Source organism: Medicago sativa, chromosome 2, assembly GCF_051527215.1.
Source record: "Medicago sativa cultivar Bolivia chromosome 2, Bolivia_mono, whole genome shotgun sequence".
In the NCBI taxonomy this organism is placed as follows: Eukaryota; Viridiplantae; Streptophyta; class Magnoliopsida; order Fabales; family Fabaceae; genus Medicago; species Medicago sativa.
This window is the reverse complement of record NC_140750.1, coordinates 22,390,191-22,403,400: the sequence shown is the minus strand read 5'-3', so window position 1 is coordinate 22,403,400 and position 13,210 is coordinate 22,390,191. Positions and strand designations below refer to the sequence as shown.

At 34.1% G+C, this 13,210-nt stretch overlaps 2 protein-coding genes across 2 annotated transcripts; both read right to left on the bottom strand.

Moving 5' to 3' along the window:
• Positions 1-945: 945 nt before the first annotated feature.
• LOC146945561 (uncharacterized) lies at positions 946-2,407 on the bottom strand. Its single transcript, XM_085743894.1, has one exon. The coding sequence runs from the start codon at positions 1,821-1,823 to the stop codon at positions 1,113-1,115; it is 711 nt and encodes a 236-aa protein (XP_085600020.1). The 5' UTR covers positions 1,824-2,407; the 3' UTR covers positions 946-1,112.
• A 3,610-nt stretch (positions 2,408-6,017) lies between these two features.
• Positions 6,018-13,051, bottom strand: LOC146945560 (copper-transporting ATPase RAN1-like). The gene is made up of 9 exons (XM_085743893.1): positions 12,707-13,051; positions 10,801-11,415; positions 10,050-10,479; positions 9,598-9,923; positions 8,907-8,965; positions 8,457-8,799; positions 7,538-7,720; positions 7,171-7,428; positions 6,018-6,827 (listed from the first exon to the last, which is right to left on the bottom strand). Exons 1-9 carry the CDS (start codon positions 12,977-12,979, stop codon positions 6,330-6,332), a joined length of 2,985 nt encoding a protein of 994 aa, XP_085600019.1. The 5' UTR covers positions 12,980-13,051; the 3' UTR covers positions 6,018-6,329.
• Between the last annotated feature and the right edge of the window lie 159 nt (positions 13,052-13,210).

Genomic DNA, 13,210 nt, shown 5'->3' with positions numbered 1-13,210 from the left:
CATGATGCATATATTAATTATTCGAGAGACACATAACCTATATAGGATCGTATAATATTCTACATAAATTTTCCTAAATGAGGAGAGGAAAATGATGTGTGTGTATCTGCCTCTCGTTTATGTTGTAAAGACAAAAATTGCACGAATTGATACTCAATTATAAATGTTTGATTATCATGTGCACAAATAAATGATTTAGATAAGAAATGTGCACGAATTGTTACACAATTATAAATGTTTGATTATCATGTGTGCAAATAATAATTCATCGAAAAAAAAAGTGTACAGATAATAAAACGATAGTTAATTATTTTAGGTTCACCTCAAGCAAGATAATGAGTTTGGAGATTAAACCTCCACAATTGTTGGAAATTAAGAGGGTATACGTTATGAAACAGCCAATCACACGTTTCACTATTTGTTCGATGTCGTCCCTCTTGCTACAATTTTCATTTCTGTTCTTAGAATTAGAGGGTTAAGACGAAAAACAAAAATACTTAAATAACAATATTGAAAAGAGAAATAGAAACTCTATTCACAATGTAGACAATATATGGTTATGAGTGTTAACAACAGTTATTCTAACACTCTTCGTTTTCAACATTATTACAGATATCGAGTGAAATTTAGATCCCAACTTTGCGAATGGGTTACAATCCCACATAAAGTGATTGTACCTAACTTAATTTCATTTAATAAGAGAACGAGTATTAAAAATAGAGTGTTACCACTTTTCGTATACAATCCCATAAGTTGAAGTACAGTTGAAGAATTTAAGAACATGAAGAAAAAGAACAATATAATCAAGGGAATTCACCAGGAACAAAAGGGATTTAAATCACCTTTCTCTTCCTATTCATCTATAATCTAAACAAGAGATAAATATTAATTTTCAAAATAAATTAAACTAATATTGAGATGTTATGTTTCATTATGCAAAAAAGAGAGGAAAAATAATAATTGGTGTATTAACCTGAAGAAAAGATAAATAAATAGAAACTAAATTGAATTTAAAGATATTAAAGCTAGCATATAGACCTTATACATTATTCTTATAATATGTGGATGCATACAAAATGAACAAAATATAACTAAGTCCACCTCTATTTTCATCACATAAAAGTATCATTGGAGAATTCATTCACAGTTAGATCATGCAAACCAAAATCATTATCCACAACCAAACCATCAGAAACATCCAAATTACTAGGCCTTGACGACGAGTTACCCGAATTCGGAACAAAATTGTTGTTCTTGACATATTCAAATGAGTTATAACCACTCTGCTGTTGCCGAGGCGCTTGAATTTGCTCCTTGTTCCATGGAAATGGCTTAGTCACTTGATGATGAACTTGATTATAACTTGTGCTACTAAGTTGTGACATTAATCTAGCTGCTGTGTCATGTTGAACATTCTGTTTGCTACTACCTTGTTGAAAGTTTAAGGTAATAGGTCCTTTATGAACACCTAGCGACGACGACGAGGACAAAGCTGTACTAGGACAACCAGTGAATTGTTGCACAAGTTGTCTAAAATTGGTTGTATTTGCATTGAGTAGTGTTGTTGGTGTTCTCTTAGAAGCTCTAGATCTTCTTCTAATTGGTTTGGATATATTACCACCCTTTGGTGTCAATTGGTCACTAGTGTTTGTGTATGAATTTGTAGGGCTCAAAATCATAGTCTCTAATGGAACAGGATTTGTTGTCATCACAGTTGAATCAGAGAAATTTTCTATAGGTGGATTTAGAGTATGATCCATGAGAGGTTGTTGATAGTATTGCATCCAATATTGGTCAGTAGAAGCAGTCATGGTACCACTCATGTGTTATGGATTGAATTTTGAAGTAGGTGTGAAAATGTGATGTGAGGAGGATCAGTGATGAGTACTTAACTCTATTGACATAGTCCAGTCTTTGAATATTTAAACAATGAATTGGAGCATGTTTGTTTACTAGTACGTGTTATGTATATAAGTATGTGTGTATTGTCAATTTTTTGTTTGTCAATTGTCATGGTCAAAGTAAAAATGTCTAATTTTGACTATTCTTTGATAGTGATAGGGAAGAAACTTAGGGCCAAAGAATGGTGTGCTTCCAGGAAATAGCTCAATTTGAAGTTTATATATATGAGTGACGAAATCAAAATCAGGGACAACATCATGTTTGGGACTCTTTTTGTTTGTTATGTTGGTCTTACTGTTTGTGCATGGTCAGAAAAATGTGTACTATAAGGTTGAAAATTATAAATAAATATCTCTATGCTCTAGCCACCCACCCACCACACCATATCTTGTTATCATTTGATTTAATCAAGTTTCCTATGTAATTATACAAATTTTGTATGACCGTATAAGTTACTTCATGATATATAGTAATAATCCAATGAGAGGCCACTTTTTTTATTACTGAAAACCAAACCAAAGTCTGTGTCAATTGTATCAACAAGGGGAAAGAAATGTAAACTAGAGACTATTCCAATCCAAGTCAACAAGTAAATTGTTATATGAAATTGTGAGTAACTGTTACTTAAATTTGTCAGTGAATTGATAAATACATCTTTAAAGTTGTAAATCGTTCAATTAAAATAGTTTATCTATTAACGTCTATTGTTAAAGACTATGGTGTAGTATGTTAAATGAACATGTGATATTCTATGTAGATTGTTCATCAACATAAGCTTATACAACACGCTATTCATGAATTTCATTTAAACTCTTGAGATATTACATCAAAGTTCATACCCATTAAATAAATTTTATCTCATAATTTTCATATGCAACTTACCACATAGATTACCTATAAATTTCATTTTCACTTAGCTTCTTAGTTGTCCTTAAATAAAAACCTTTTAACTTTAATTATATATAGATAGATAATACAAACTTAGGTCGTATACACTGTAGAAGAATAAGTCAAGGGGCACGTGAGTTCTACGTTTCCAATCCAAATACATATCCATCTCCATTTAATATTTCTGCCACAACCATAGTATAATATTTTTACTTTGTCCTTTATTCTTGTCCATGGACTTCATGCAAGAGACTGTACATGGAGAACCTATTATTATAGAGGAATGATATTTTGACAACCAATTTCCAACAATTTTTGGTGACAACCTTTTTCCTCTCTTTCTATTGGACAATAACAATAGAGAGAGAAAAAGGAAGAGAGAGAATAAAAGTACAATGAGAGTATGAGAGAGAGAGAGTTGTCACAAAAGTTGTTGAAAAATGGATGTTCAAATATCATTTCTCATTATTATAATGTGATTGAAACAAGACAAATAATTTTATGGTTACCTCTTCTAATATACTTTTAATTCCTTAACTTCTGAAATAATTTTTGTGACACACTTTCTCCTCAACCAGTATCAGAATCAGTGGTTCAAAGGTGAAACTTTACTTCATCTATTTCTCTCGGAGTTATATGGTGAATTAGTTGGTTTAATAGTATATTACTAGAAAAAGAAAGATTTCCATTGAAAACTGGAAGTATAAACTTTGTTTATATTCAATTGATCATATTGTTTCTGATTTTTTTTTTCGCTGCCTTAGCAGCCATCAAACCTCGGAATTGAAGATATCTATGTGTTTCACTTACATTCATCATATGCATGCGATGATGAGATTATATATATCAGTTTTGTTATTTGAACATCAAAGTAAAGACATTGTATGCAACCACATACATATATCTCAATATCTCTCTCTCTCTCTCTCTCTCTCTCTCTCTCTCTCTCTCTCTCTCTCTCTCTATCACATACAACTTACACATATTTCAAAAATACATACAAATATGGACATGAACGAATTCGACATCAAAGTTCTTGTGTCAAAAATCATTTCTCAATATAGATTGATAGAATGAAAAAAACGGTTTAGCTAGTTACAAGAGATCATATATTCTATACTCCAATTATCCCTCTTAGAAATGACAAAAAAAATAAATGTACCGCAGCTACAGGTATCAGTGGATAAAAACCTGCTACATACATGGAGCGGGGGTAGCTTGAGAGCGAACATCAAAATTCACTTTAGATTAAATAAATAACAAATAAATATAACCGTGATTATTCATTTTTAGAGACAAACTAGACTTTCGACCCGTGCACGCACGGGTCCTATCAACAATAATAGACACCAATAAATTATGTTATATATTTTCATCGATTTTAATTAAGTCATAGAAAAATTGCATTACCATTAAACATGATACAATAAACTTTCATCACTTCAAAGTCAATTTATTTCACTATCATCTATGATAGTGGTGATTATACCAATACATGATAAATAATTCATTAATAAAAATATCACTCTCTCATTTACTTACTATATTTTTTTATTGAAGATCTATGAAATTGTCAAAAAGGTCGCTCACTGTGGGATGAGACAGAGGGAGTAATCAAAAGATTTGAATTTATTGGTTAATGTTTATCATTTTATTCCAATACCAAAACCATATATATCATCCCATCCATGGAGGGAAGTAATTCAAAGTGAAATGTTATGCCAAAAAGAAGCCAAAACACGAACGTACGTCAAGATCAAACACTAAACTGAAAAGAATAGGAATGACATACAATTTAGAGATTGAATGAAACATTGCTTCATTTTTTGATTTTAATGTAAAATAATGGAAGACATACCACCCTTAATTGCCAATACCTTAGATTTCATATTCAACTATAATTCTAAAGAGAACATTGCAAAAGTAGTAACTGACACACTAAGCATTCATTATGGAGAAACAAAATTAATTGCAAAGAGTAGTAATTGATACACTTAATCTAGGATACCAACATTTTGCTTTAATCTTCAACAACCCTATCTATCCTATTGCAGATAAACAATAATACTGTTGATAAAAACGCAACGCATATTTTTTTAAAAAAAAATAAAAAATCCAACTCAAGGGACATAAATTCTTTTTCGATAATAACTTACAATCAACAACAAAGGATCCATGAAATGGATAAAATCAAATATTTGACATCGAAAAGGACACCAAAAATGAAGAAGGCATAGTTTCCCGCTACACAAAAATGAAGAGGTTTTGAGATTTTTAAGATGAAAACCTGTGGAAAAGTTTGGTCATGTGGTTTGCCACAATAAGGCTGCTCCTGTTTTAAACTCTTATATTTTCAAAGTCTCATATCCTTGAAAAATTCGTTTAGACTCATTCGTTCTCTCTAATACTCTCACTGCATCTTTCGTTTTTCTTCTTCCCTAGTAAAAGACACAAATAATTTTGCTAAATGATGAGTGCATGAGGTTGTAAAAGCCATGTAACCAAAAAAAGAGTTGTTAAAGCCACTTACCTAAACTTCATTGATAAAAGATCAATTATTGATAGAAAAATTGGATGGGAGAAGACAAAATCAAGCAAAGGAGACAAAATCAAATGTAGAAAAAGATTAATGGAATTGATCCAAAGTGTATAGAACGAAAATAAAAACATAAAACAACAAATACCCAACTCTTACTAACCTTAGGAACAAACATATGCAATCAATTTCTAAATACCCGCTCCACAACCTCTTCTACTCTAGATTGAAAAAAACAACAATAAAATGCTTGAAACATAATTAAACAAAAACGGAAAAATATTTGAGGATACAAAAAATGGTAGAAAAGTGATGAGAGAAAGAAAATGAGATGAAGGGTGAGAAAGAAGAAGAAGAAAACAGGTGATGGAGTATTGAATTAAAATGGAAAAAATGGGAAAGGGTAGCAAGCTAAGCTCTATGATTCTCGGTAACATATGAGCTTGCTAACAGGATCTTAGAAATTGGAGAGATAAATTAGCCCACATATTATATTTGATAGATATGTGCATACCACATAAATTGAGTTATGGGAAAATATAGCACGGTTAACAAAAAGCCACCGATATAATTAGGTGTTGGTTCCTATAAAAAAATTTGAAATTCAAATTGGCAAAGACTTTGGAGGGAAATATTTTTGGGTTAACAGTTTTAGTAATTAATGCAGTACAATTAGAGGGAAATTTTTAGGTTTAGGTGTTGCTTAACGTAATAAGCTTTAAGAATAAGGGATTCACCTTAATGAATCGTGTCCCAAATATTAAACCTAAGTTCCACATGAAACATGACAAGTTTCATCAACATGCTATGTTTCTAGACACACTCACATATACTACACCAATTCTAAACCATAAAGAAGTTTACAACCTATTGGCAGCTACAATTACAATGGCACACCCTAGGGGGTGCATGGACTGAAGGCACGTGCACAAAACTGTAATTACAAGTTCCTATCAAACAAGGATATAAGTTATAACCTTTATTTTATTTTATTACAATCATGTTATTCTACAATTATTTCAAGTCCTGTGGTAACACTGGGTCTACTATATCTTAGTCTGGGTCTTCTATATCTTTTAAGAAGCAAAGAAGAGCATACAACACTTACAGAAGAGAGAGCCATGCATGCACCAGAAACCCATGGTGGCAGCTTGATACCCAGTGAAGGATATAAAACCCCAGCTGCAACTGGTATAGCAACAACATTGTAACCCATTGCGAATACGTAATTCAATCTGATACGAGAGAACGTCTTCCGGGAAAGATGAATGGCTGTGATCACATCTTCCAGGTTATTTTTCATTAACACAAAGTTAGCAGCTTCTATTGCAACATCAGTTCCAGCCCCAATTGCCATGCCAACATCAGCAGCAGCTAATGCTGGAGAATCGTTGATACCATCGCCCACCATTGCAACTATGCTTCCGTCCTTTTGGAATGAGCGAACAATTTCAGCTTTTCCCGCAGGCATAACCTCTGCCCTTACATCTTGGATTCCAACCTGTCATGCAAAACATTTGTCATTACAAGTTTCACAACGACATCAATTTCTGTTCCATAAAATTTACCAACTTGCATGTAAGCACCAATATTTTTTCTTTTACATGGATCGTTGATTAGTCATTATTCACAGTAGGGTGTAAGAAACTGGTAATTAATGATGATAAATTTAAAATTCTGGCACTTCTTTCAATTGTTACTAGCTATCATCAATAAGAAAATCAATATTCCAGATGTGGAATGTTGATACTAGAAGTACAGCTTTTGAAAATAATGGTAGTTACCAGAAAACAAGGTTTTAATAGCCAACATAAAAAGAAAAGTTGATGCATATATATTCAGACCTCCTTTGCAACAGCGCGAGCTGTTCGCCAATTATCTCCTGTAACCATAACAGGTATGACACCCATTTTCTGGAGGCCCTCTATAACCACAGAAGCTTCGCTCTTTAGTGGGTCTGCAACCCCTAAAACTCCAATTAATATATCATCATATGATACTAGTATCCCTGTCTGCGCATTTTGTTCCAGCTCAACCACAAAATTTTCCACTTCTGTTGAAATATTTATACCATTTTCCACCATCAACTTCCTGTTGCCAACCTGTTGAGGACATGCTGCCTCTGATAAGAAACTCTTCAGAAAAAATAAAGCGAATTTCAATGTATTTAGATACCAAGACAGACATATTACAATAGTAAAGTGACAATACCAAAATACGCCTCCCGTCTATAGAACATTGAACACCTCTTCCTGGGAGAGCAGAGAAGTCTGAGACATCAAAAAGCCATCCAGACTTTGCATCATTCTGTGTAGCATCTGAAGAATCCTCAAAGAAATGAAAGTGGCGTGCATATGCTAATACTGCTTTTGCCAGTGGGTGTTCACTGCTAGCCTGAATTATAAAAATAAACAAAGAAACAAAATAAGAAATTAACTTAATTTTGGTTCCTCTAAAATAGAAGGGTGAATTTTTCCGACAATCAAACAAGCAAGAACGATAAATCTACTCTAATCTTGTTCCTTACGCCATGCCTATGACAACATGTCATAACTGCTGTCGTGTATAACTCATATTTACTGATAAGGGGCAGTTACTCGAGCATAGCAGAGGGTTAGTACTTAGCAAAAATTGTAATTTTGTACCTGTAATCTTTGATTAAATTGTGTGTCAAATTAATCAAGTTTTTTCGTTTTCTGTTTATCTTCAGTTTCCGGTTGTTATTTACCAACAATAAGGTGGAGTTTGTTAGGGAGTTCGGGGAGCGCCAGGAACAACGGACTAATGACCGGGACAACTAGGAGACTTTGACACCAAATATTCAATCAAAATATTAATGTATAGATATATGGGTCACCGCTCTTATATATATCCTTGATTTAGCTTATTTTTAGCTGATGTGAGGCTAACCACTCACACTTCGATTTCAATAATAACACTATTAAAAAGTTAAGCAGTCTGTGACAAGAGGAGGGGAGGAAATATGGAAAATATTTTATATTCAAATGATATTCATATAAGTCATCTTTAACTACCCCACGGCCTAACTCCTAAGCTCTGAACCAGATATGTGTCAGCATAATAAATAGACGACAAGAATAAATGAAATGGATAAGAAATCAGAGTTCACCTCAGCAGAAGCCACCAATGTAAGAAATTCCCCACGTTGCATTCCAGTGAATACTTTGGCAGTAGTAACACTGGCTTTTCCCTGAGTTAGAGTGCCTGTCTTATCAAATATCACATACTTCACCATCTGAGCCCTTTCCAAGGCATCTCCTCCTTTAATTAATACTCCATTGTTAGCCCCAACCCCTGTTGCCACCATGACAGCTGTCGGCGTTGCTAAGCCAAGTGCACAGGGACATGCAATTACTACTACAGATATTGAGAACATTAGGGCAAAGACAAAGTGATTTCCATTTTCTGGAAGCCAATCTTCTGGGTAAGCTCCATTAGAACCAGCTATATACCTACAGACAATAAATCGATATTGAAAGATAAAATTGGGAATAAGCATTTCAGTCATATTATAAGTCAACTTTAAGCCATTTACCAAAACCAGTTAAGATGAACTTACCAGCCCAAAAATGTCAACAATGCCAAAGAAACAACTGTAGGAACAAATATGCTTGCTACCTGCCAGCCAAGAGAATGGCACCAGGGTTCATATCTAATATTTCCTTTATCATATGTGAACCAATCAACTAGTTGATATTATTGAATCAACCAAAAAATGCCTACTTTTAGAACATAATGAACAAGCATAAAAAAAGCTTAAACACCACAATTTTCAGCAATCGGAAGAGAGCTTTCAACATATTACCCCAAATATGCAAGCTTAACCAAATCCCGCAGACAAAGCAGCCAAGAATTCAGACCACATGTTGATTCCTAGCTACTCAGTGTTTTTTTATTTATTAAATGAGGTTTTGCATAACAAAATAAATATACAGCAACAACCATTGGTAAAACTACCATCTGTCAGTCACAAACAAAGTATTATCGTCCATTCATGTATACAAGCATTATATTTATATATGTCAAGATCTACCAGGGAAATCTTAATAACAATTAAGTGGTAATCAACAATCAAGTACCATACCATCTTGAAACAAGAAACATTTTGCAGAACATAAGATATGTTTCACAGACAAACTTCTTTTTTCATAAAAGAGAATGATGCAATTTTATTCTACACAGAAACACACACACTATGAAAGTAACTCCCGTAGAACTTGAAGGTCAACAACTATGACCCAAATACTTACATAATCAGCAAACTTCTGAATGGGAGCTTTGGACATCTGTGCTGTTTCAACCATACTTATTATCTGACTCAGAACTGTATCAGATCCTACTTTAGTAGCTTTTATGTGAAGGACGCCATGCAAATTTATTGTACCCCCAATAACAGAAGCATTCACCTCCTTCAAAACAGGTACAGATTCACCGGTTACCATGCTCTCATTTACATAACTTGATCCCCAAGTAACAATACCATCAGCAGGAATCTTCGTACCAGGAAGAACTTTCAATGTGTCACCAGGTTGAATAAGCAAGGAATCAATTTCCCTTTCTTCAATAGATTTACCATCTAGAAAATCGATATAGTTATTACTATTGTTGTCAGAAATAATATATCAACCAAATTTTTTGATAAACAAGCCAATCATCTCCTTATGATTAAGACAAAAAGCACATAAATGAAAATAATATGCACCTTTATCATTAATAATTAATAAAGCTGTTGCAGGAGCAAGTTCTACTAATTTCTTGATGGCATCAGATGTCTTTCCCTTGGCAAGGACTTCCAAATACTTCCCCAACAATACAAATGTTATAAGCATAGCACTTGTTTCAAAGTAAGTTGGGGACCAAAATCCAGTAAGAGCACCATATAGAAGAGCACAAACAGAATAAACGTAAGAGGCGGTAGTTCCCACAGCAATCAGGACATCCATGTTTGTTGAACCATTCTTAAGAGCCCTTCCAGCTGCAATGTAAAAGCGTTTCCCAATTCCAAATTGGATTGCACTCACCAATGCCCATTTCAACCAATCACTCATGAGGAAAGGCCCGCATCGCCAAAGTAACAAGGAGTACATAAACGGAATATGAGGACAAACTACCTTCATGAAGAAGAGAGGAACCTGATAAATGTATCAAGCTAAAATCATTTCAAAAGATCAAACAAGAACATAAAAAACATAAGGTATGCTAACACAATATCGCTAATTGAGTATGATGACGACAAGTATTTCCTAATTTGAGGATAACAATTAACAGAACTTACGTAATTTATCTTTGTACAAATTAGAATTGAAAGTTATATTCAGTAATTTTGCAAGCGATTTCAAATGCTCCAAAGAGATCACGGTTCATGAATATATGGAAAGGAATACCAAAAACAAAAAGGAAGTATAAAGAAACCATAAGATTATTGTGTAAATTAAGTTTAAGAAAATACTCACACTAAGACACAGGCTGGAGATAAAGAGCCGAAATATAGTTGAAGTCTCTTCAACATCTTTGGAAGCCATCCTTGTATAAGGGCTTTTAACATGTAACTCAAACTTACCATTGCTTTCCCCATGGATCTCATCAACCAAGGTCCTTGGACTGAGAACTTGAGGATCAAACAGAACATCTAATTCACTCGATAACTGGTCAAAACAAAACTGCCTTACTCCTTTCATGTTACTAAGCATGCCTTTTAAAACCTGTGTGTCTGTTAAACTATACACACCAACAACTCCAAAAATAATTTTATCCTGCTCGTTGCTCTGTACAAACGAGGCTTCGAAGCCAGAATCTTCAATTGCATTGACTATATCATCTTTACTAATTACACTTGGATCATATTCGACTTCGCCTAACGAAGTAGCCAAAGCTACTACAGCTCTTTTAACCCCTGGAAGATTTCTCAAAATACCTTCAACAGAATTTACACAAGCTGCACATGTCATACCTCCAATGGTGAACTGTCCAACCAGGGTTTCATGTGGAACCTTTCCAGGTCCACTGGATTCAGGTAATATTTCTGCTTCAAACCCTGCATCTTCAATTGCATTTTTAATGTCTTCATCCTGGAATATGATAAGTTTCAAAATATAATTCAATATCTATTGAATACAAGCTTCTGGTAGTAATTCATAGAAACTTTACATTAATATATTTCTTGAATGGGGAATTATACAGATGCATGCTAATGACGGGAGAACGACTTAATTTCTTATTATGTTTTTATTCAATTAATATATGAGACAAGGACAGGCAATTCAGCTATATGTATGCATCTGTATAGTTCACCATTCAAGAAAGATATTATTTGCAAGTAGTAGCAGAGTCTGATGGTTGAAGGAAATCCGATTGGTACTACGACAAAAGTAACAATATGCACAAAAAATAGTACGGATAACAGTTGAAATTTCTGATGAGTAATAATAAGTTAAAGCTGAAAGAAGAAGCAACAAATCAATTTTAGTCCACATGTTAGCAGATTAATGTATATAGATAATATGAATGTGGATTTGGATCCTCTAAAGTGAGAAAATCAAGGGTTGTTATTTTAACAAACTCGTGATTTGTTATGATGTACCTACAATATCTACCTTTGGTTTGTTAATCAATGGCTAATATTATTCACTTTACACTCTAAAGTGAATTACTAACTTTAGTTAGAGGAGCCAGAACCTAATGCTATCCTATAATATTATGTCAAAATGTGAAGTTACACTGCCCAAAACATAGGAGAAGGGCAAAACAAAGAGCACTGAACAAGGAGCGGGGAAGAGGGGACAGGCTATGCCTGACATTGACACCCCAACAATTATAGTAGCCCGCTGCAACAAACTAATGCCCACTTTCCAAAATATTCTTTTATATCACCTTTTTCTTTTTGACCGGTGTTATTTTACAAGAGACCTCAATCTTCACTCACTTGTCTCAGTTCGCCCGGTTCGTTAGTTTCCATGAAGTACATTGGAATTTGTGTGAACCAATTCGCAAAAGTACCACAAAAGGGTAGGCAAGTACAAATTTGCAGTTCGCGGCGTGTTAAGAGAATTATGTGACTATGCATTCAACTCTTTTTTAGTCGGAACTTGGAAACAATTTTACAAAATCAAATTTTATTGCCGCATAACAAAACACACACACACACACACACACACACACACACACACACACACACTCTTCACTATTTTTCTCCTATGTTAGTACCATAAGAATTCATCATACCTGGCGCGGGTTCAAACCATGCAATGCAATTCTCCGCTTCTAAGTACTAAGTGTGTGCGAGTTTCGCAGCTAAAACTAAAAAATAAAACTAACTATGATCATTATGCTAATGCTAATTCAAGGAAAGAAGAGATGAACCTTGACAAGAGCAGAATTGAAAACGACGTCAGCTCTGTTCTGAAGCAAAGCAACGGAAGCACTGAGAACACCGTCAACGGCTTTAAGAGCTGATTCTATGGAATTAGAGCAAGCGGTGCATGTCATACCGGTGATCCTCACCTGAATTCTTCTCGTTTCATCGTCGGATTCTAGGAGCCGTACGTCTTCCAAGTCATCGGAGTTGTCGACGGCGGCAATCTTCCGGCCGGCGAGTAAATTAGTGAGCTGTAAGTTTCTCACACCGGGGGCCATCGGTGTAGTTAGTGAGAGAGGGGGTTTAAGAAAGAAATTAAGAATTTGAAGAGTAAAATGAAGAGGATGATCAAAATAATTTCTTCTCAAAAATGATCATATACACGTCGTATGTCACTATGTTGTATGTACTGTACGGTTGACATTAGTTTTTCTTGTTTTGTTGTTGATTTCTTTATTTATTTATTTTTTTGGTACAAATTTATTTTTCATATACAAAAATATTTTTGC